The 24,879-nt window shown below is 41.4% G+C and overlaps 1 protein-coding gene across 3 annotated transcripts; it reads right to left on the bottom strand.

Annotated features, from left to right (window-relative positions):
* Positions 1 to 15,894: 15,894 nt before the first annotated feature.
* LOC118164514 (cytochrome c oxidase subunit 7A-related protein, mitochondrial) lies at positions 15,895 to 23,366 on the bottom strand. 3 transcript variants are annotated; one of them, XM_035322075.1, is made up of 4 exons: positions 23,138 to 23,366; positions 17,735 to 17,869; positions 17,178 to 17,186; positions 15,895 to 16,866 (listed from the first exon to the last, which is right to left on the bottom strand). In XM_035322075.1, the coding sequence occupies exons 1-4, from the start codon at positions 23,207 to 23,209 to the stop codon at positions 16,723 to 16,725; spliced, it is 360 nt and encodes a 119-aa protein (XP_035177966.1). In that variant the 5' UTR covers positions 23,210 to 23,366; the 3' UTR covers positions 15,895 to 16,722. The 3 variants fall into 3 exon arrangements, with proteins under 3 accessions (XP_035177966.1, XP_035177967.1, XP_035177968.1); XM_035322076.1 differs by lacking the exon at positions 17,178 to 17,186 and having other exon boundaries at positions 23,138 to 23,361; XM_035322077.1 differs by lacking the exons at positions 17,178 to 17,186; positions 17,735 to 17,869 and having other exon boundaries at positions 23,138 to 23,350.
* Positions 23,367 to 24,879: the final 1,513 nt, after the last annotated feature.

Here is a 24,879-nt window from a genome sequence, read left to right as displayed (position 1 = left end):
TCTCACTGCCTGCTCTTTGCACATCAAGAAACCTAAAGCAAACCACAAGGTATCCTATAGCAGATATTTCCAGCATTGCTCTGGAACATGAAAGAAAAGGGTGAGATTGTAGACAGGGAAGGCTTGAACCTCAGTTGCTGCATTGTGTGTCTAGCTCTTCATAAAGATACAGGCAATCACTGTTATTAAGAAGGACTTTATATTGCCTGTGATGAAAGAAAGCCTGGGTGGTAAAACAGAGGAAAAATCCAAAGAAAAAAGTAAGTTGGACAGAACTGGGCAAGGGGAAGGTTGAAATTAATCACAGAAAATGATATGTTACAAGGGGCTTCTGGATATCACGTAGTCTAGCTTCCTTCTCCAAGCAGGCCTCACTTTGATTGATTCACATAAGCAGTCTGCTATAACCAAGATCTTTTATAATCAGCTCCCATTTACAAAACACTGTGGAGGGGGGGAAAAAAATTAAGAAAAAGGAAAAAAATAAGAAGCGTTGGAAAATGAATCTTCTGCATTCACATTGCATTGGTCTAGTTCAATCAAGCATCATCTGCCAGATTTTGATGTGGTACTGAATGAAGGTGTCACAAGCCATGCCACAGAGTAATAGACAACTGTGAAGCTAATCTAGGAACTGAAGAAACAAATGATATATAATGAAGCACCAGAAGAAGGTTAACAGAGAGAGCACAACTAAAAGCAAACATCAAATAGAGCAGAAAGGCTCAGCTGCTCAATAGTTTTGCAAAGTGACTTAGCAACAGCTAGCACAGAACAGGAGGCACAGAACAGCTTTTCAAATCTTTTTTTTGTTGTTGTTGTTTTTTGATTAAAGATCAAGAGATTATGGTGTTAGAAAAGAAGGATTAGAATATCCATAGATTGCTCCTGAAGTGGTTAGTGTGAAGATAAAAGCTATAATAGATTATCTGGCTCAGGGTATAAGAACTGGAAAATTGTAGTATGAAAACCAGGAGAAGCATTCTAAGGCAGTTAAAATAATGTTATTTCACTGCAAGTATGAACAAGTGTTCAACTGGAAGTTTATGAAGAATGAAGGAAACACAGTATTTAAAAATGCCAGCCTAAAGAAGCCATAGAACGTTCTCAGTGTTATTTAGTTTTCAGTGTTATTTAGTTTTCAGTTATTTCAGTTCTCAGTGTTATTTTAGTTTTATTTTAGTTTTCATAAAGGCTTTTTTGGTCCCTGTGAGAATGGTACATGGACAGAGAGTGTTTTCCAGTTCTTATTATCTTCTGGGAAGGGGAGATTAAATTATCGCAGCCTGAAAGGGCTCGGTTTCATTTCCTTCTGCGGGTGGCTGGATGCTCTCAGCTAAGGGGTAGCAGGGCAAGGAGCAGAGCAGGCCCCCCTCCTCTGCTTCACGAAGCCATTTTCTATGAGAAAACTTCAGACAGTAGGGCATGGAATGCTAGACCAGAACACGTAGTGTTCGGGTCTTACGCTGGGTGAGATGGTGGGAAAAATGCATGGTGAGGAAAGGTGAAGCCACAATCTGCTGGTAACTGGAAGACTTACCAGCGTAGCTGTGCAGCTTATGCTGCAGCTCATCACTGCTCGTAGATTTTTGCACACCCTGGCTGTTTACATAGCAAAGGTAACGTGGAGGCTCCACAAGGGAACGGTGTGTCTGAAAACAGCATGGCTGCTGGGAGCAAAGGGCTGGCAGTGCACATACGCCTCTGCTCCCACAGGGATCTGATGGCCCCCTTGCAGAAACACCAAAAGCACAGGGGCCTGGAGGAGAGTCACCAGCTGGGCATGACAGGGACAGGCAAGGTGTGCCAAAGGAGAAAGAAAAGTGTGCTAAGGAGGAAGCCAGGATGGGGATTCTGTTGATCTCGTCTTATATGAATGTGCTTTTATGTTTGGGGATTTTTCTTTATTGTTAGTTTAATGAATTACAACTCATTTTCATCATATGCTGAACCAGCATGTCGCTGTCTCTTTCCAGATTTCAAATCATCTCTGACACTTGTATTGGAATCTTTTTGGAGTTGTTGTTTTATTGTTCACCTGTCAGGAGAAGGTGTACTTGCCTCCATTGTTGTTCAGTTCTTGGCTTAACCATATATTGCTCAGATGTCTTAAATGCAGCCTCAGTTAGGAATTTGTCATGTTCCAGATAGGAAAGTATGAATGAAAAAGTAATCAAAAACTAAAATTATTCTTAGACTGGAAGTGTCTCTATGAGCCTCTCTGTTGATGCTCCTACGTAACGATATGCAGTACTCTTACAAACAGGACTCAGCTTTACAGAGGTGAACGTAAATGTTCAAATTTTACTGATGTTAAAAAATAGACATACAAGGGTTGAGTTGTTTCCCCGAAGATGTGTGAATAGTCAACAACAACAGTAAGGAAGAAAATTAACGTGCAATAATGTAGTCAGATGAGGAAGGATTTAGAACTTGCTAGTACCTGGCCTGATTACAGATGGAAAGAGGGCTGTTCAATTTGTAGATAAATTTAGAATAATGAGTCTTGGAGTGTAGACTCCAGTGAAAGAATATCTGCTAATTGGAAAGTTGCTGCTGCATGCTTAATAGTAGTACAACTGGTGAGCCAATTTAGAAATATCCCCAGAAGATTTCTACTTAAGGCTTAATGCCACGAAAGAAGGGACACGAGGATGAAATTGGCATTGCGGGTGAGCTGGAGCTGTTGTGGGTTGGCTGGTTTGTTTGTTTTTTTGTTTTTTTTTTTTCACCTCCTCTCAGACATCTTACAGGGATTAGTTTTGACCGTTTAGGTCTTAACTTTCTGTAAAGCTTGCTGTATTAAAAAAGAATCATTGAGCAAAGGAAGCTTTTGCAAAAGCAAAGATACCTCTGCTTGGTGAATACTTTGGCTGCCTCAGGAGGACAAAGTACAGGTTTTAAATGTCAGGAGTAGAGAGGAAGAATTGGTGATGAGAAACGCTATGGTTTGGGCTGCTAAGATTTGCAAAGTCTCTACATGCAAACAAATACTATCAGCACCATTTAGTGAGATGCATTGGCAGGGGCGGATCTGGCAGTACTGTAATATGGTATCTCAAGTACTTGATCTATGCCAATAAGTGGGAGTTTGTGTGAATTTACCAGCCTGGCCATAAACCAGTCTGCCAGCTATTGTCCCACCTTGTCATTGGAAAAGGAGTGTGCCCATGGAGGCAGAATTGAGATTCATCACGCATTCATTGATCTGCTAACTGGATCAAAGCAAAACCGTTCCCAAGTGGGGTGAGTTGAAATTGCCTCCTATGCCTATCTGACCTGAGATCTGGAGCCACCCTTCTTTGCTTCACAGTCCTCCTCAGAGTTGCTGGAGGAAGCCAAAGCTCTTGCTTTGGAAGGCTGGCTCTTGGGAGGATGCACACCATCGCAGTCTCAATTTTTCCAAGCTCACTGAAAGAGAAGAGGGTTCATCAGAACCCTCAATCTTGGCATTAGCTGGAATAAGCTGGAAGATGTGTGATGTGTATCTCCAGAATTAGAAGTTCAGGTTGCAGGCTTGCCTTCACCTTCATGATGAGTGTCCCTTTGAAAACAGCCCAGGTGCTATTTAATATCAGTTGTCTTACGTATCAAGGAGAAGTGCTAACTGCGTAGCTTCTGAATATCAGGAAACCTCTCTTGTCCTGACTTGTTTCGTTACTATTTGTTGAGAAAATAATTCAACGTTCTCTACTGAGATGCAAGTTAACACTCTGTGGTGGGGGAAAGGACATCAAATTGGCACCATGGTCGAGGGCAACGCTGCACAAGTAGAGCTGCGGCACTCAACAGCTTGAAAGGAGAAATTATGGATGCCCTGCATGTCTGAATCTGCAGACTTGAAGGAATGAGGCCTCCTTGCTTCATCCTGTGCTGCAGCCATGGCTGCTGGGAGCAGTGCTCTGACTGAAAGGGAGTCTTCAAGGGTGTTAAAGGCAATTTATCAGCAAAACAAGCTCTTCCCAAACCTGACTCCCTGTAAATTGATTCAGAAGTTATTTGCATAAGTGCAGAAACAGGCTAATAAAGAGTACAAACAGCAAAACAAAGTGAAGCAAAAGCTGCCAGGAGGTAGGACCTGGTTTGTGGATTACCCAGCAAAACGTGGAGTGCAATGGTACTAAGGCCTTCCCTTGCCCTCATTAACTTGTGGAGTGGATGGCTGCCATCCTCAACCGTGTTTCTGGGGACTGGAGGATATCCTACAGCAATGCTTTTACTTTTTTTTTTTTTTGTTAATACAATTCATACCTTTGTAAGAACTTTCTAGTGGAGGTGTGGGTCCCATATAGCAAATACCAACCCACTGACAGGCATTTCTGAATAAGCTGAGGCATTTCTGTGCTGGGGAAATAGAGGAAAACACTTCCCAGTGTTGAGGACAGCAACTGTCTGCCTTCCAACTGCAAGCTCACAAAGACAGTTTTTGCACAGAGCCCACTTTAATTGCTGAGACTTTTGTTTTACAGGCATTATCCTTACTGCAGGGGAAAGCCCCAGTGTATATGGCTATTCTGTATTACTCTTTTTTTTCAGAAAGGCTTTAACTTAAACCTCAAAACACTCTGAGAAAATATAGGAAGCTGGCAGACCTTTTTTTAAAGGTAATGTGCTTTGCAGATTCTACTAACAGACAGCATTAATATAATGCTTTTTAATGAGACAGCACTGTGATTAAAACACCACCTGGTGAATGAGAGCAATAAAGGTATTCAGTTTTTATTTTCCGTGTGTCGTGGGTTCATAACTCGCTAATAACCTTGAGACTTAAACGGCTAATAATAATGCTTGGTGTTGCTAGGGAATGATGCTGCATGATACGCAGTAAATGCTGTGTGGAAAGGATATGCTGAAGGCATGATGGCAACTCGCAAAATCTTTTTATTATTTTATTGAACACAAATAGTGTTTGATAGTCCACAAAGTTGGGTGCAGTTTACAGTGTTTGTTAACGTTGCTTTTCCTGATTAAGTGATTAGTTAAACAGCATTTTAGTGTAGCATGGATATTTTTAGAATATATCAGTTACTGATGACAGTATTCTAGCATATTAGATGCAGTTGAATGAAATGAGTAGGGTTCTCCAATGCTGCTGTGGCTGTTGTCTGCCACTAAACCATGACATGCCTGGGTGAATCATACCTCCTTGCACCTTTATCTACAAAGATGAGGCTCACCAGCAAGTATTTCAGGGCAAAGCAACACAAAGCTGACAAACCAACTTGGCCGCATTATTTGGGTCCTATACACCATCACAAGTTCGTTTAGCACTCTCACTCCTACAGAGTACTAGTGTTTTGATGCACTGCTGTCCCTCCTCTCTGTGTCAGCCAAAGGGCTCCCTTGCAGCTCAGTCCTACTTGACCAGGGAATGAGGTTTATTGCAGCACAGTGGGACAGCTGAGCAACAAGCGATTTGGTCTGTTGTCCAAACTGCACACAGAACAGCTTGGCTTCATTCTTACCTCCATCCTTCCACACTGCTTCATGAATGTGGAGTGCCCTTTCAGATTTATCTAGAAATATCCTCTCCCAAATAGTTAACCAATACAGACATATGCACATACATCATGTTGCTTGGGTTTAGACACAAGAAGAAAAACACTCAGAAAAATGAATGCAGAGCACAATGAGTCTGTAAGGCAGATAGGAGTCATCTGTTCAACTGTGTGTTAAAATGAATCAGTTCTCACAGGATGAAGATCAAAGCCTTGTTGTTCACAAGTCTGTGTCTTCCACAGATGGCCCCTCACGTTTGTGTTCTGGCTATTCAAAACAGGTACTGAGTTTTGTTTTTTTTTTTCCATGTTTTTCAAATGAGATAAATCCCCAAGCTCAGTTTCAGGCAAAGCAATCATGATAGCCACTATGCTCTAATCCTGTCAAGTGTTGAATATTTACTGTTTCCTTTGTGAAGCTGAACTGCAAATGTTCAATAATTTATCCAACAGAGGCTATAGTCATTCACTGGGACTAGGAACTAAGTCCAAGCTGCCCAGGGACATTGATAGGGCTCACAGTAAAACACTGCAGATTTTCAGTAAAGCTCCCGCTACAACAATGAAAAGTTGTGAATGGAAGAAACCCAAGGAGAATATTTCATCTCATCAGCCTTCTGTGTTTCCTTTCCATACAACACTGTATAGAACAGATTTTCATTTCTCTTCGTTCTTAATGCCTCGTCCCCCTCGGGTACTCAGAGATGTTTTTCTGAAACCATGTATTTCTTTCAAAGTAGCTATGAGTCTCAGCATAATCTTCTGTTGCATTAATATCAGGTATTTGTCAAATTCAAAGGAAAATATTTCAAAGATATTATCCTATTAAGTTTTAAATATTTTTGGAATGGAGAATCACAGCTCATCAAAAGGAAGAGAAAAACATATTTACATGAAACATTGCAACATTAAAATTCAATAGCTAGGGTTAAACGCAGTGGTCAATCAGCCAGAAATTATTTCCAAATCATTCTAGCTAGAAGAAGTGGTATAGTCACTTTAATTAATAATCAAGTCCTAAGTTCCAGACAGAAAACATTGCTTAATGTTGTATTATTAAGCTCTTGAGCATTCTGCATCATCAAAGTACAATGAAATAGGAGAAATTGAGCCTGTTTTAAAGTGTTCATGAACATTTTGAGGTCTATGGTCTCAGCACATGTTTGTCCAAGAAACACTTGTAAACGACCCTCGTCACCGAGATGTATGAACAACCTCGTTGCCTTCGGAGAGAAATAAGCTTCTGCTCACGCAGAACTCTTAATGGTCTGTAATGGATGGGCTGCTTTCTGCCTTCTGCTCATAGACAAATGTTTCCATCATAAATGTAATTATTTGTCATAGCTGTAATAGAACAGTAAGAGGTGGGACTATTTGGGTGATGACATTGCATGAGAGCTTGGACATTCTAGGGAAACACTACAGGGAAATTCACATTGCTATAATTTATTTAATTTCTGTTCTTTGGATGTTGCTTTCAGCTTTGCCTCTGAGAAACTGAGTCTGGGTTCCAGCTTATGCATCCTAGCATAGTTTTTTTAATATCTGTAATACTCCACTATACAACTTCACTCAGTTATTTCCTCCATACTTTTTTCTTTTAGCCTTTGTTACACAAAATTAGCCTTCAGATTAGCCTCTGCCCTGATTCCCTGTTTTCTTCTATATTGTATCCTCTATTCTAGTGCGTGTTCTCTGGTAATTTAGCCCTGTGAAGGATAAATTCACTTGTTTAAAGAAACGTGGATCCTGATGACTTTTTTTTTTTTCCTGTTTTGTTAAATATCTTCGGCTAAAGGTGTTTGTTTCAGTGGAAGCCAAATTATTCTCAGGCTTGAGTTAAAATCAATGAAAGGGTTCATCTGCACAAGGAAGAAGAAAACAGTGAGAAATATTGAATGTGATTTATGTGAGGGCTTTATTTCAGTAATTGCTTGTTTTGTTGTTGTATTGTTTTGTTTTTGTCATTTAAACCTTCAGAAATAGCATTGACTTTCATTCTTCTATTTTAATATTAACTTCTGAAGGTAGGATTGCCTGAAAGCAGAGCATTCTGTTTCCACTTGAATGGATTGGTTTAGGATCAGTTTGAAATAGGAATGCTCCAGAATTTTTCTTACCCTTAGCTGGCTACTGAATTAAAATGTCATTATCCTAAGTTTATTTTGAACTGATATAACAATTACAGCTGATAAAAATAAGTGAGAGCTAGGCTTCTTTTATTTCCCCAGTCCTCTTGTGCATGATGTGAAATACATTTCAAGTCTTTTATTACTATATTGAAATGAATAAACTGCCTAGTTCATGCCTAACAAAATGATATTAATGAAGGATTAACAGAATAAATTACCTTTGGATTGTATCCAAAATGATAAAAATAGCTAGAAACAGAGGACCGTGGTGTATTTGTCCACTCTAAAAATGGAGCTATTGCAGTTAATACTAGACTTGTCCTAAATTCTACACCAACAAATAAAGATTATGTTGACAAAATGAGATCCCATGGCTGTTCAGGCTGTCAGATCTGATGATCTCTTCTGGCTCATGGATCCAAGCTGCTCATTACAAATACAACTGGGATGCTTACAGTTCTTAGTGCCATTGGTATTAAAAAATGCTTCTCTATCTTATAACAGACAACTGACTTTGTATGAGATAAAGGTAGGTTCAGAGTAAATCTAAGTAAATTAATATACTTTTGATTTATTCCAATATGTCCAACCAGAACTTGCCTTTTGTTGCAAAAATGATGGCAAATATGCTGTTACTTATATATCAGATTCTGCAACTTTTTCATGTGTCACTCAGGTGAAAATCCAGCCAAAATTGGCATGGACTCCTATATTTGGCTTCAGTGACATAGTTGGGTGTTGTAATGATTGCTATCAGGAAACCAAAAATATTCTGATCAAAATCAAAAATGTGAACAGTACTATATATAAAATATAATGCAAAGCTTCAAGAGGATTTGTACGTCCAGAAGTACATTGAAATGGCTGAGATGATCTTCCAGTTTTAATTGTACAAGACTGGTTCTTGATCCTCTTGCACACTTAAGCAATGATTGATTTTTCATGTTGATCTCGCGTTATTTTTACTGAGGCTGCAGAAATGTGGTCTATTGAAAGCTGCTTCATAAAAAAAAGAAATTGTACTCAGCTACTTGATCAGGAGAGAGATGATATAAAGTAAACCTGAGGTAGGGAGGAATCTGTAGGTATTTCCCATCTTAGCTTGTAAGAATGGATGAAAACCCTAATGAGTTAGCACCTTGTTCTGACTGAGCCCAGGAAGAGAGGATCTGTCTGATGCTCACTTGTAGAAACTTTTCACAAGCTGTGGATAATATATGGGTAGGATTTCAGTGGAGGCTGGCTTGGAGATGGAGACCACTGTGTTTCCTACATTTGCAGCTCTAGGATAGCAGACATGCACTTCTTCCCAGTGAGAGTCTCCAGCATATCAAACAGTTTCTCAGCTGCCAACAAATGAGCTGTTGTAAAACTGAAGCAATTGTTTGATGGAAGGGGTAATAGTACGTATTTGCCTAAAGTATCAAACTCCAAAGGTAGTGCAGTTCACAGGTAAACTCTCAGTTGTCTAGAGTGGATTTCAACACATTAGATAAATATATTTATTTTTACACTTCTCATTTCCTTGTGAAGATGGGTCTCACTGGAGTCCTGTGTAGTTTCATTGAATCACAGAATGATCTGGGTTGGAAGGGACCTTATAGATCATCCGGTTCCGAACCCCCTGCCATGGGCAGGGACACCTCCCACCAGACCAGGTTGCTTGAAGTAATTTGATTTCTTCAAGTCAGCAGTGCAAAATAGGAGAAGTGTTACAGATACTGGATTCTGTTTTATTATTTATTGCTGCTCCTGGAAATACACTTCTTCTGAATTTCAACTGAAACACAGAATTAAGTTGTCTACAGAAATAAAGCACATAATCGTTCACACACCAAGTTCTGCAACATACGTTTAATGGTTTAATGGTGGACTTGGCAGTGCTAGTGTAAAGGCTGGACTTGATGATCTTAGAGATGGACTAGATGATCTAGATCTAGAGAAGGTCTTAGAGATTATCTTAGAGGTCTTTTCCAACCTGAATGATTCCATGATACAGGGTCCAATACTAGAATCAGACCTGCACATACAAGATCAGACACTATAAAGCTCTCTCCAGGGAATGCTTGGTAGAAATATCTTAACTTTGATTGCTTTTGTTAGAGCAGTTTGGGTTTCATCTAGCATTTGAAGACATTTATGCAGCCACTTAGAATTTGCAGAGAAAAAGATAAGCATGGCTCAATGCTCCTGATGAAATGGGTGTATCAGATGGTCAGCTGAGTTCACAGGATGTAAAAGGTAAAGCGCATACACAAGTGTTCACGCAACAGATCTGGTGAAAGTTGCTGAATTTTGAAAACGTGGAACCACAAAATTATAGTTGAGATAGTGTACGTGTATATATGTCTAACCCGCGCTCAGAAGTGGCGTTCCCTACTGGCATCGGATGGTGCTGTTTACAGGTGATCTCTTCACCCAGTCCTGGTGGCTTTGGCTCCAGGCACACTGAGTATCACCTTCCCATTTCTTCCCCCACTTGTACCCAAGGGCCAGCCATGGCAGCTGGGCTTTTCAGTTGACCGGCCAGAGTTTTCATGAGGATCTTCCCTTCCTCCTCAGACCAGCCAGGCACACGAGGCGCTACAATTGCTGAGAAAAATGCAGACTCTCGCTGTTTGGCTGCATCCACAAAAGAAAGGAATTGGTGTCATGGAAACAAGTTACATACTCTAGTGCCACCCCATCTCCCTCATTCTATCAGCAAGAAAAATCATTGTGTGACAGGCATATGATGCTTGTTGCTTCCTGCTCCCAGAAGTGGTGGCAGGAAAAGCACAGGCACTGACAGCAGCTCCTGGAAAGCAACAGCAGGAAGTCAGGGAGAGGGGAAGGCTGTGGTTAATATTGCTACTGATAGATTTATTTTCTTTTCTATTTTTACTTGGATCGGTTTATCCCATGCAATTTAAATAAAGAATGTAGGATTTGAATCCATAATCCAGGAAATCCGTATTACACAGATTTTCTTGCAATCTGTTGGTCAGTGAAAGTAAAAATGTGCCACACACAGATCAGAAATTTCTTAAAGGGTATGTACTTCTCTGAATTAATCAATTACTTTAATATGTCATGCTTGGATATTTTATTAAAACACCATTTTCTATGTTTTGTAATGCCGAGGGATCAAATACACAGATTCACTGTAGACAGCCCTGATAGACGTTATCTGCCAGGCTCTCTGTGTCTGAACAAAAGTCCAGATCTTTGTCTAGCAAGCTGCTCCTCAATTGCCATGGAAAACTGTTACAGGGCTTTAGGAAGGCCTCCAGGTAAACTTCTGGGAAACCAGAAAGCCTTATTTCAAGATGGCAGAAATCATCTGTTCATTGCTTTTTAAGTATGCTTTTCTGATGAGATTTTAAGACAGCCACAGCACTGGAAGCTGTTTGGTTCCTCCACATCTCAGTGATCCTCTGTAGACTCCAGCCTGCTTTCTGCGATGTAGGGCTTTGTTGTTGTTTTACAAACGCCTAAAAGGAAGTCTCAACCCTTGTGAATTCTGCAAGGTCATGCTGCTAATGATTAGGATGCTCAAGTGTGTTTTCTGTTATGAATATCAGCTTTGTTTAATCAGTTCCAATTAGAAGACTAACACATTTTTGTTATGCTTATGCAAGACTAAGTTTTAACGAGAAGCACTTGTTCTTTGTGCCAGAAAAACTACATTTCATTAGTTTTGCTCCCTTGGTTGCAAGTCAGGAGTGAGGTGGTGGAACTGACACTTGCTGCCTCTCCACTCCTCCAGACATGTTCTGCTCGCCTCCCTCCAAAGAAGTGCTGTTACAGTCTTAGTTTAAGATGCAGTTTGCAATTGTGGAGTATTGTGGATTAGACAATGCTCAATCTTCTCTAGCAAGTGGGCAGGTGACTAGAGGTTATGCAGGTGGACTTCTTCATGTAGTGGGGTACCATGCAACATGCTAAGGATTGCTTGGAGTGGCTGGGAGAGCCTCTGGTTTATGGGTGTACTGAACTTTGCTGTGGATGCTGATAGCTGTCTCTGTTCTGTGCCTTGTGAAAGTTTTGTAACAGTCATATGTTACAACTAATGCCGAACTTCTAATTTTGTGAGCTCAGAATTAGTGCTCAGTGATGAAATCAGAGAGTCCGAGGGGTCTGATGTAGCAGCACACCACGAACACCCAAAGCAATTAGTAGCAAGATTGATGTGTGTGTGACTGCGTTGTGAGGAAGATACAGAAACGGGTGCGAAAACATGGCTACAAGAATGTTGTGGCATATAAATATTTTGCCTATTTCTTTGAGATAGACAGTCGGGTGCTTGGAAGCAGCAAGTCTTTTGATGCCCCAATGTCTGTACGCCAGTCTGGCAGCTTCTTCAAAGACTTGCAGCACAGGGAGGGCTTCACCTGTGCACCTAGAGCAGATGCGAGATCTTGTAATTCACAGAGGAGACTTCCAGGGTTTGTTCCAACTCGCAGAATAAAAATATATGTGACAAATGTATGCTTCCTGATATGAATATTTCAGAAGTTCTCTTGAAACATTTAAAAACAATTTCATTCCCTTTGCGGCACGGAATATTTTAAAAATGCTGTGGAGAAAGAAAAAATGAAGTAAACCAGAAAACTTTTTATGAATAAAAATGTACGAGCAAGGAAGGGAGAAAAGTGATGGCCGTATGTAGCTGAGGTGAAGTGAGACAAAGTGTTTCCCACTCCCTCACACCCATACTAGTTTTACAGCACTGAATCCACTGGGCAAAGCCATTTAGAAAATCCTTTAGCAGGGAGCATCCTCTCTCTTTGGAGCTAGAGGATGGTATGAATGCCTTTGGTAGGCCAGATATGGGCTGTCTGCAACAGATGGGCGAGTGGGGGTGGGGTGGGACAGACCCTTGAATTTAACTTCCTTGTATTTTGGGAAGATTCACGTACGGATGAAATGGCTCCTTCTGCCTGGTGCCATACCCAAAAGCAGTCTTTGAGCATATAGGAAGTACCAGGATAGCTCGCCAGGGGATAAGATCTTGCACTAGTGAGATGCTGTACTGGTATTTGATAGTGTATATCCTAATCCACGGGCATGCTTGCAACTCTCAACAGCAAATGGGCTTCTAATTCTTAGCAATGCAAGAAAGGCTAGCTGGAATTGACTCAATCTGCAATAAACTAAGATGCAGTTAGTACTGAAAATGCAAAGAAAAAACACCTTAAAAGGTTGTTTTGCGTGCCTACTGCTAAAATTAATGCTGTGTTACAGGGAAGTTCATCCCACTTCCCAGTTTAAACAGAGATCAAATTTAGGCTTCCATGAAGCTTTTTAACTGAGAGTAAGGACAGGAGAAGGGAAGAAAAGTTAGTGTAATATCATAAAATGAAGGTAGCTTGTAATTTTTTTTTTTAAGAACAGTTGAGCATGATTTCCTATGTAACTTACCTGATACATGCACTTTTTCCTCTTTGTGCTAAAGCATTTGGATTTTATAAATTTTAAGATTGCCGGAGAAATGGTTTATGACAGGAGTGGAAAAACTGATCTGTGACTCTTCAGAAGCCTCTTGGAAGGTTTGAATTTGGAGGGAGGATGGTAAAAAGGGAGTAGGTACTGTGTCTTTTGTGTGTGTGTATGAGAGGAAACGGCCTAAAGCATTCTGCTCAGCTTTTTGACATCTGCAAGATTAATAAGCAACATTTGGTAGCAAGTTCAGATTTCTGTCTTCCTACTTTATCTTGCTTTTATTACGGTACCTTTTAATTTGACAAGATTTACTTTAAGGGAGGGTCAATTACTTAATGTCTTGGCATTGAATATTGACAATATAAACTGTTGAGGCTGAAATCTGTTGAGATTGCATGGTCATACTGTAATATGGGGAAGGAATCCTTAGCATATATTTATTTTTAAAGCAGCTGAAAGACATACTTGCATACTATCAACATCTTCTCAAGTGCATTTATTCCGGTACACCCACATAAAAAGTAGGGAGAGAGATCTTATTTAAAAACCATTACAAAGACATAACTATTGAATTCAGGTTGCCAGAGAGGTCATTTAAGAAGGAAAACGATGGTCTCTTAACCAGAAGATAATGCCATGGGGATGGATGATCATCTTGAGATAATTTTATTCCTGAGTATTGTAAGTCTCGGCTGCTTTCCCTTTCAACCCCAGCACCTTGGGGTATGAGAGCTTATTATAACTTATTTTCTGCTGCACATTCAAGCCAAAACATTAGAGTATAAGCTATCACTTAAAAATGCATCTTGTTTTCTTAGACCTCACTGGTCCAAGGAATGGAAAGATAAAAATGAGAGTTTTTTTTTTTTTTTAAAAAAAAAAAAAAAAGTAACCTAGTGAAGTTATAGTATCCAAATCAGATTCTTACTTGTGGGAATGAGGTAGCCTTCTTGATACTGCAGTTCACTCCCAGTTTTCCTTACTTAGGACCTTATTTAACATCAGGCCAGGGAGAAAGATTATTTATTTTAAAGGTAAGGGTGTTCTTGAGGGCTTAAGAAGATTAGGTGCCTCTATCACAAATAATAATTCAAAACACTTAAATCCTCTTGAATCCTCACAGAGGTCTCTGGCATCAGAACATTTTTAAAATCATGTCTAACAGAGCTTTTATTTCTTAGGAAGAAAAAGGATTTACCATGTTGAAATTTCTTTATGATGTTGGTTCTCAAAACTAATTGAGAACAGGGGCAAGGTTTTTCCTTCTACGTCCTAACCTTTTGGCTGCAGCTTTCAAGCTTTCTTCTTCAGAGCACTTTGTTGTGGGAATATAGAAATGTGGTTTCCCCTTTCTCTCAAGACTGGAGTACTGCCCAGTGGCAGCAGACAACCAGTGATTCTTTGTTCTTTAGCCTCAACTGAAGTATGGATGTGAATCTGACAAGCTGAAGGAGCATTCTCATCCTCCTTCAGCTGGGTCAGGTTTATTTTTGTTTGTTTTGTTTTGAGAAAGGCAAAGTGAAACGTTTTTCAGAATCCATACTGTTTAAATAAAACAAGGGATCATCTAGTATCTGGTCATCTGCTAAACTCCATGGCGTTTTCTTTTTCCTTTAGCACACAAATGCTGAATTTGACAAAAATCTGGAAAACGATAGACCCAGAGTAAAAAGATGATTCAGATATCCATAATTCCAATCATGACTTCTGTAGCAACACAAAAAAAAAAATATTCTAGTTGAGTTCCTTTTGAAAGAAAGCTGGCCTGAGTGATGTCTCTGCTGTTCTTTCCACAAGTACGTGGAAAGTATTGCCACTTGATTATATGCTAAAGGAGAAAAGGTTAGTTACTTTATCCACATCTACCTTAGCAAGTAGAAAGCTAACCACTGTGAACTCTAAAAACTGTTTTGTTTTTTTTTTTCCCCCCCCCCCCCCCAAAAAAAAAAAAAAGGAATAAAAATCTCTGAGTAAAGTCATATCCATGAACATTTACCTGTCAAGTTTGTGTGTAAAGCCAAGTATCCTTTATTAGAAGATTCTTTTGGGGGGTGCTTAATATATGATATGAAGGGAAGACGGAAAATAAGCTACCATGCTGCTTTGTTATTATTAATTTTGTAAAATAGAAAGACTTAACAGCCTACACAAGATTCTTAGTGCTATGGAAACGTGCTACTGAGGATAAAATATTTTATCAGTAGAAGCAACAATATCTGCCACTTCCTTCAGAATGTCATTAATGGTTAGTCTTTGCCTCTTGCTGTCCTTAAAATTTTCTTATTTAGTGACCTGATTTCTCCACTCCTGGAATACCAGCATTGACTGAAAGCTGAGATCACAGCACAAGCTGCTATTTTCTTTCTTGTGGAACAGTAATAAGGATTTAGTATAACTTACCTAGAAAAGAAATCAGAATGAATTTAGTAAAGAGTAAACAGATGGAAACTTTAGGTTCCTTTATCAACTGTTTTGCTAATTTATGAGGAAGATGTTTTCTTCACAGCTCTGGGAGAGACAGATCTTTACAGAGGCCAGCAAATCCATGCTCATCCAAATTCAGTGCCTGAGCGACTGGGAGTAAATATTCTGTGCTCATGAACCGGAGCAGGACCATCCAATTAGAAAATATCATTTATAAAGACTTGCGTGAAACTTCCAGTTCAAGGTTATGATATTACAGAGGGAAAAAATTAATTAAGGGTTTTATTAGTTTCCATCTCAACCCATGCAGAAAAGGAAATGTGTGTTTATATGTGTATGCAGATGGATATGTGTGTCCACAGGAAATAATATGCAGCAGAGCTGTGATATACAGTAACTTGTTTCTCGAAACTTGCAGTTAAAGACCCAATGTGTTCCAAGATAGAGTTTTAAGAGGATTAGCATCCCAAAAAGATTACAGTAAGGCAGCTGAATCCGTTGTCTGGTTTAAGATCTACAAGCTGAACTTGAATAACAGTATACTAATACATTTTGCTATGAGGCCAGCTGAAGTACTATGAAACTTTCAAGACTTGCCCGTTATTCACGTAGTTATCTTTATTGCACAACAAGACAGTGTTTGACAAATGAAAGTCCAAAAACTGGTGTACAACTGATGTTACAATACTGTTGCATTCTGTTACATACGGTGATGTTCACATTATGGAATAAATCCAGTTTACACGTTCCAAGAAGCTAAGTCCTCTATCCTTCTATCAGAGGTACAACTGTTAGATAATATACCAGCATTTGGAGAAGTTCCACTGCCACCTGGTTATGTAAAACGAGCTGTGCATGACAGAAACAGGTTCTTGCTGTGTTACAATAATTAAATTATTTGTTTTTACTGTTTTGGAAATTGGTAGCATCTTTCTGATAATGAATGTAGAGCATAGCCCAGAAAGTATTTCTTCTGTCCCATCTCTAACATTGTTGAAAGTGGGGGAGGGGATGAAGGAAAAGTTTAACTTTGACCAACTGTTCATACACCCCTGCAATACAACAAATGCAAAGCTACAACCATATGTTAAGACGGTGAGTTTGTGTCTGTTTATATTGATTTCTAGAGCACATAAATTTGATCTGAACAATGAACCTTTTATGACCGATCAGAGAATTAAGAAGCAAGTGGAGAGACATGCAGGAGGTCCTTCAGAGAAATGTCATGAGTCCCATGAGTTCATTTACTTTTGGTTTCTTGGCTGTGAGGCCATGTAGAGTGCCACTAGACAGTAGATAGTCCCGCCTATTGTTAGAGCCATAGTGGTCCGATAAAGCAGCCTATCTGGAACTCCTCGTTTCAGGTGTACTGGCAGCCCATCTGCTTTCTGTGGGAAGAGTTTAAAAACAAACAAAAGAAAATGAACACCCAGACATAGGCCGCCATGAACAAGCTACCTCAGGTAAACTTAAGAGACTCCCGTGAGGGAAACCTCCTGACAAACAGGCTATCTACAATCAGATGTATTAAGTGCTTTTCATTTAGCAAGACAAATGCAGATGCAAGTTAATTTTATTAGCCAAAGCCATTAAGTGCAGGCAGAAAGAACATATCTTGAAATATTCCTAAAGAGGACCTGGATGAGAGAAGTGTCACTAACAACAGAATGTGAAAAGATACATAGAAAAGGTTATTCACCAAGTCAGACTGATATATTCCAAATGCAAGTGGCATGAAAGAGAGAAAAGGGTACATTACAAAGCACATTCTCCATGTTTTTGTTTTTAAAAAAAAACAACATTATTTTATGAGAAATGCCAGTACATTTAAAAATTGCATAGCTAACAAACTGGCTTTGAAAACCTTACTGTGCTCTTTCTTCTTAACACTGCATTGTAACAGCTTTGGTATTATTCAAGTTATTATACTCAAAACAATAACCTGCTTTGCTCCTCCAGATCTGCTTTAAATCATTTGCTTGGATTCCCAGGTGGAAAACGCTTCCAATAGTTAAATAATACAATCAGCATCTTTTTAAGCCCACCAAAAGAAAGGTGAATTTACTAGACTTTTCACTTGCTGTATTTATGTCCCATGCAAGGTCATGGGACAGATACAATTATACTGTATGTCCTTAAGTGCATTTTGAAAAGTGTAGGTATTGTAGAATGACAGAAGTTAGCCACAGTAAAATAGGGCAAAATATGACCCACTCTCTCCAGTTTTCTTTAAGTTACTCTCAAAGTTGTTGTTACCTGAAAAATTTTCTGTAGGTCTGGCACCTTGTTTTTACCCAAGAAAGAATCAGTTGCTGGTAAATCTGAAGCAAGTTTAGTTGTTGTCCCAAAAATCAGAGCTGGGGATTCAGTGGAAACTATTGGTTTGAGTCCCTGCATAAATAAAGATTAAAATATCAAGGTATATAATACTTGCAAACGTACCAATTGTCATGTTAGGCAGGCATACTGCCAGTCATTACAAGGACAGGTTACAAAGAATATTTATCTGGTATGACAACCCATGGTTTTTAAAAAACAAAAAGTGACAGCTAACGAAAGACACGTTGTTGGCCTGTTTGCTTCTCTGCTACAGCTTTGGACTTTGTGAGAAAAACAGAAGCTTCCTTCTTGATTTTTTTTTTTTCCACAACATAAATTCATAGCTATCATATGCTTTTCCGTGCTGGTATTTGGTCCAAATTGTTGCTTGTTTTTGCACAGTCAGGCTACCTAGATCCTATCAGAGTAGTGGGGTTAGAAGTGGGGAATCCCTGATGCTAGAGTCCAACGGAGTGAGGAGACTTTACCAAACTCTTCCTCCTGAATGTCCCAAGCAGTGCCTATAGAGTTGGGCCTGAAATAACTGGGATGTGTGGGCTGGAGTGAGAGGAAAAAAGAAAAACAAAAGGAAAACAACAACAAAAAATAATAAGAATAGAAAGCTTATGACCACTTGCTGTTTCATATGAAAGTGATAAATAAGTGGTGCTCAAGGACACTTCAGATGCCCTGAAAGGGCAGATATTTTAAGCTGGTGTAACAACACCCTGTAATTCACATGCTGCTGCAGCTTGCCACTGCTCACGTGCTCCCTCTGAGCAACGTAAGTTAATTTCCCTTCAGTTCTGAGGGTTGTACTCTGCATTTGATGTAAAACTATACAATTCAGTTCTATGGATAAGATTTTAAGTGTACAAAGTTACAGCAATCGTGAGATGGCCTCCTTGCCTGTTTTATTATAGATAGACTGAACAGTTATGCTTCAGCACATGGTAGCAATGCTTTACACATCATGACTCCTGAAACAGCAATACGTTTGTTTTTTCTAACTTGCCTCAAAAGCAAAAAGCATAATACAGGCGGCAGGTTCATGCAACAGTCTTTCATTTTAAACGGAGAGCAATTGCTCTCCATTAGATGAACTTGAGGCTGCAGTGATATTCTAGTTTCTGTTCAGAGGACTAGTTGATAGTTTTTTATATTTAAGAGAACTTACTGTTTTGAGCTGAAATCAGTCGTTTACTCTTTTCCTCGTAGGCCTGCCATAGACCAGATATGTTTTCTCTATATGGCTGTAAATTCTCTGCCACAATAGGCATCTTCAAGTGAAAGACCACACTTCTCAACATTCCAAACTAGCTTTCTGCTTTTCTAGTGCCTGAATATTAGAATCCCGTATTTCTGACAGTCTTGGTTATGTTTTGAAAGAGAGGCAAAACTGGATTCTCTTACACATTCAATAACTAGCACCTTACTACTGAGCAATCTTGCACATGAAGTGCTGAATTAAGACCAAGCAGTTCTGGTCATATCACCAAAAGGCAGCATCTAAGAAACTTAAGATTAGCTAAGAAACTTAAAATCAGCTGCTTGCTAAGCTTATTGTGGCTGGAGAGAAATCCTCACTACTACACAGAAGAATTTCAGTGCAGATCATTTTTGAGCAAGTCATTAAGACACCTTAAATGACACTTGTTTAGATAACCCTGCAGTTTTGGTGTTGTTACTAGCACCAGTATTTGGCTACACTCAAGGTACTACTGAAGAGCAAATGCCTCTACGTTTGACCTGTTTTTCTTAAGCAAATGTTTCATCTTGATAATTTCTCTTCTAATTTTAAGATGTTAATCTCTAATCGAGCTAATACAAGTTTGTTCTAATTCTTAGACAAAGTGTAGGAGGTCAACTCATACAGAAAAGTCACCATCAGAAGCACACAATGACTTTCTCTGAAGTCCTTACTAAAAGGTCAGGACATGTGGCTAATTGAAAACATACAAAATCTCAGACATCAGTATCATTAGGTTTAACTCTCTGCCTGTCTCTCGGTAAGGTGTGTTTGCTTTCCTCTCAGAGGTCTGCAGGTCAACCTACCCTTTGGTTGGCCAGCATGTATAAAGTTAAAACAAACTTAACGTCTTCCTAGCGTGAACTCCAAAGGGAGATTTGCATTTTCCTAGTAGCACAAAACAGGTAAGAATTAGGAACACAATTTAATAGAGATCACCACACTTAAGTTTGTAAATGCTAGGGAAATTGGTCAAGCTGAATCACAGAATGAGAATGTGGAGAAGGCTGAGGTAAGTGTAAGTGAAAAAGGAAAATTGGAAAGGAAGTTAAGCTGAGAAATATGACTTGAGAACATGAATTGAAGTAACTTTAATGAACCTAACTGAACTAGACACTTCTCACCTAAATAGCAGATCATCTGCAGCAGCACATACCTCACTGTATGAAGTTAAATCTGTCATCACTAACGCAAGGATGCTTTTAGATAGGATTACTTGAAGCTCTGCTTGCATTGGGATGACACACTTAAGTGTTTTTGTGTATATCTGAAGTATGATCAACAGTCTAGAAGGTTGATCATTACAGTTTCTCAATCAACTCCAAACAATTCACAGCAGTTTAAATCAGGAGATCCCTGTGGAGTTTTTGCTTGGTTTTGTGGTTTGGTTTTGTTTTTTAATAGCTACAAGCGAAGTATCATCTGAAGATGTGGCAGTATGAGAGAATTTCTACCTGGGCAGCGGTCAGCCTTGAAGAACTAGGGAAAAGTTCATACAGTCATACTCACCTGATGGCATTTGAAACTGGTCCCACTGTTAGTGTTTTAAATGCAGGCCAGTTCTTTGACTGAACAGTTTGCACTAAATTTGTAATGGCTATAACAGTCATTAATTAGCCTCCTAAACAAGATAAGTATTTTTAACCTATTTAACTCCTCACTTGCACTAGCTGAGGAAGTTCCCACTTATTCAAACAGGCTAAACAAAATTATGTAAAGCAGCATGAACTATTAAATGCAAAATTAAGTCATTTCAGAATGCTAACACTGAGATGGAAAGAACAGTACAGGTTTCAAACTAAGGAAATTTTCGTTAGTTGAGTAGTTAGTTATGTTAGCTGTCAGCAAAAGTGTTTCTGAAATACATTTTGAGTGATATTTTGCAAAGCCCACAACAAGCTTAAACTCACATCAAAACAATACTCCATTGGGGAGCATCAGAATGTGCCAGTACAGAATAAAGTGAATTATTACACAGCATATTTAGCCGAGGAGAATTTGAATGGCAAGATGTCCTCATTTTTCCAAAACCATCACGATAAATAGCATAAAAAGTAAATCATTTTAATTGCTGAGCTGTGGTTTGATTAAATACAGCAATGAAATCAATAGGAAAAAAATACTTTGATTTGGACTTAACATCTACTTACCCACATGATTCCTTTCAAATTTTAACCTATGTACAGATTAAATATATTTGTATAGGGCAGATAAGAAGTGCCCCAAACCTTGCAACAGTGCCTGCCTGGATGTGAACAGACATACTTTTAGACTAGAATGTATTTACTCCACTGTCTTCCCTGTGTCCTGTCCTCTCCCAGACCCCTTCCCCACAGCTACCCAGGAAGCCTTCTAAAGAAGTGGGGAAAAAGAAAGAGAAAACTATTACTGGGACAGGAACTGACACATCAGAAAGTCACCAGTACCTCAAAGTTTACTTAAGATCATGGGTTAATTTGGGATGCAAGGGCTCTCTAGCACTAGTCCAAACTCCTCCCCAGGGCAGGCTGTCCCATAAGGTCAAGCCAGGTTGCTCTGGGTTTTGGCTTGTCTGGCCTTGAAAGCTTTCCAGCACTGGAGACTACACAGTGTCCTGGGGCACCTGTTTCACTGCCTACAATCAGCACAAAAATATCTTTCCTTACATACAGTTTGAACCTTTCTTGTTGCAGCAGCGCCCGGTGGGAGGGCAGAAGCTGTGCTGAGCCTGGCTCCATCCTCAATAACTCTCCTGCAGGTTCTGGCTGGCTGCTTCTAGGTCTGCAGCTGCATGATGCCCAGGCCCCAGCTCCCCTTCTCCTGGTGAACAAGCCCTGTTTCCTCCTAAACTCCACACAGGGCAAGTGCTCCGACCCTCCTACCCATACTGGGGACCTCTGCTAAACGTGCTCCAACTTATCCCAAACTTTCCCACACTGAAATGGCCCACAGCTGGATGCAGTAGCTGGAGGCAATTGCTTCCCTTGATGTACTGGCTATGCATGTGGTGATACATTGCTGGTCTCCTTTGCAGGCAGGATGCATGCCCAGCCTCATGTCCAGCTTGCTGCCTGCCGCTATCTCCAGATTTCTGAGCTTCCAGAAGTTCAGACCACCCCATGCTTTGATGTCTTCTGCAAACCCTACAAGTGCGCTCTATTGCCTGCTCAGGTAACTGACAAGGTTCTGCAGCAACCTGCAGCACTGCGCTTGGTACCAGCACCCATGCAGAGTGTGCGGTGCTAACCACGATGCTGAACATGATCATCCAGTTCTCTCAACCTTCTCGCTGTCTATCCATCTAAACTGTAAAGCCGTAAGTTCAGAAGGCATCCAAATAAGAAGCTTTCCATTTGGTCTGGGCCCCTTGAAACAGCTCAGTGTTTTACAGACACTTAACAGGGTACTGCTGCTTGCAGACTGTGCTGTCCAAATAAAATCCGAAGGCTATCAAGGAGAGCAGAACTGTGCAATAGGGTGCTTATATAATGAGGGTAGGGAAGAGTTAAACTGAAAAAGTGGTGTATCACAACAATGCACAGCCTACCAAAATGGCAGCTTTTAGTCAGGAATTTATCAGAGAGAAAAAAAAAAAAAAAAAAAAAAAAAAGCAAGCCTTAAGCAATTTATCCCCTGACTTCTGTGTGTGCACATAAATGAACTTTTTAAAAATACAACAGCTGAGGTCATATCAGAAAAGCCTGTTCTCTGTATGTGGCTACTATAGCTTTACTTTATAAAAGTAAATAAATAAAAATCAGTCTTCCAAGCCTTGACCTCCAGCAGCACCTGCCCTTTTATTACCAAAACGAGTGCCTTTTTTCTTACTGAGCTTCCGCAGCTCCCTCAGGCACTCCCCCTCCGCCCAGCGCCCACGGCCCCCTGCAGCTGCCCCTGGCGTTACCCCGGGCCCTGCAGGCAGCAGCCAGCAGAGCACGGCGGCCCCACGCAGCCCCGCATCCCCGGGACGAGCCTCCCAGGCGCCCCCCCCCCCCTCACGGCCGGGCGGGCCCAAGGTCACGGGTCGGGCCGGCAGCGGCGGCCCCGATCCGCCCGGACCCTCCCGGAGCGCGGCTGCCCCGGTGGCGGCGTGGCGGTGCCGCTGCCGTTACCTGCGGGCTGTAGGCGGCGGAGGCGGCCGCCCCGACCAGCCGCTGCGTGACGCCGCTGAAGCGGTAGTACATGGCGGCACTGAGGCGGCGCCGCCACGGCCGGCTCCCTGCGCGCCGCCACAGGGCCCCGCCGGATCGCTGGGCGCCGCCGCCGCCGCCTGAGAGCGGCCCGCGCCTGGAGCCGCCGGAGGGGTGAGGGCGGGACCCGTGGAGGGGGGATCGGGGAGCGGCGAGAGGGAAGGGGGCGGCGCGGAGCCACCGGTGGGGCTGCGCTGTGAAGGGAGGAGGGTGGCGGGGGGCAGGCGCGCGTCGGGCGCCCCGAGGGGCCTCGCAGTGCTCGCAGCCAATGGCGGGAGCGGGACGGGACGGGCGGGCTCAGGGCTCGGGGCCCGGGTTCGAAGCTGGAGATCGAGGTTCGAGGCTGCCCTCAGCTGCAGCTCTGGTGGAGGCCCTGAGTACACCGCGCCTACCTCGCCTGCGCTCCCTCTGAGCTGTAGGTTGTTAGGGTAGTGGGGTACTACCCTAACGAACAGAGAAGTTGATTCAGGGGTGAAGGACAATTGTTAGTGACCTGTGCCATGTGGTCTGTTGGGAGTCCCCCATGTGGTTTTGCAGATAGGGTTGCTGTGAAAATGTGCTCATGTACAGAGTGAAAACCCATTACAATACACCTCCTTTATAAGCTGGGGAAATCTCTATTTCTAGCAGAAAGCAAAGCAGCCATATATACAGCCGGTACTTCGCTACCCATCCCTGTAACGCCTGCTACTTGGCTCCTAGGCCGTGAGTTCGGAGGTAGCGCCAAGCCCCCCTGCGCCCACCCCCTCAGCCCAGGACAGCGATGGCCCAGCCAGGAGGAAGGCCAAGCCCCTGGGCGTCCTGCGGGCGCAGGGCTATGGCCCAAAAGGCCAGGTCCTTGCTACCCAGCTCCCACCGGTGCCTGCTGCCCTGCAGGCTGGGCAGGTTTCCTCAGCGGTGAGGCTCCAGCCTCCGTCTCCGCCGTGCTCTCCGGAGAGCCAGCTGGGTGCTCCAGACGCGATTCTGAGTCGGAACATCTTCTCAGAACATATTTGCTCAGTAAGTAGGAAATTTATGAAAATATTTTGTAAATGTTACAGGAAGAATTGTGAAATCCTTGTAGCTTTTGAGACTAGGAGGCATTAACAAACTGGTACACAGGCTACATAATGTGGGGTGGAAAAGACTTTGCAGATCAGGATTCTGCTTATTTCTGAGAAAACTAAACCAGAAGGTGTGTTTGACCGCAAATCTGCCTGTAATGGAGCAAAAGACACTGACGATGCATATTCTTTTTAAAGTGGAATTTTGGCTATGTTTGTATGGTGACAGTCCCAATGCATTGAAATCCATGGGAGCTGGCTCATACTGTAACTACTCTGGAGCTTTCCATGGCGTACATGTCTGCAGAGGCCTTGTCGTCCCCCCTGTCCTGCCATTTCAGCATTCACAGGAAGAAATAGGTGTGCCTGGCAAACTCTTTTATCGAGGCTGTTTTATATCTTGCTCTTCTGTTTTGTTCTGATGTTAATGCATCCTACGGTCCTGGAGGAGGCTGTGGCAGCTCACACGTGGAGATGATGCCATTGTATAACCAGCGCTTGCTCTGTCAGTGCTCTTGACTCCAGTTCTTGAAATGCCATTCAGTATTGAATGTAAGCCACAGAAAGGAGCTCTGAGGAAGCTATGGAAAAATGTACAAATTTATCTCTTTTTCCAGTTAA

Source organism: Oxyura jamaicensis, chromosome 3 (genome assembly GCF_011077185.1).
Source record: "Oxyura jamaicensis isolate SHBP4307 breed ruddy duck chromosome 3, BPBGC_Ojam_1.0, whole genome shotgun sequence".
Taxonomy (NCBI): domain Eukaryota; kingdom Metazoa; phylum Chordata; class Aves; order Anseriformes; family Anatidae; genus Oxyura; species Oxyura jamaicensis.
This window is presented reverse-complemented; position numbering and strand designations above follow the sequence as displayed.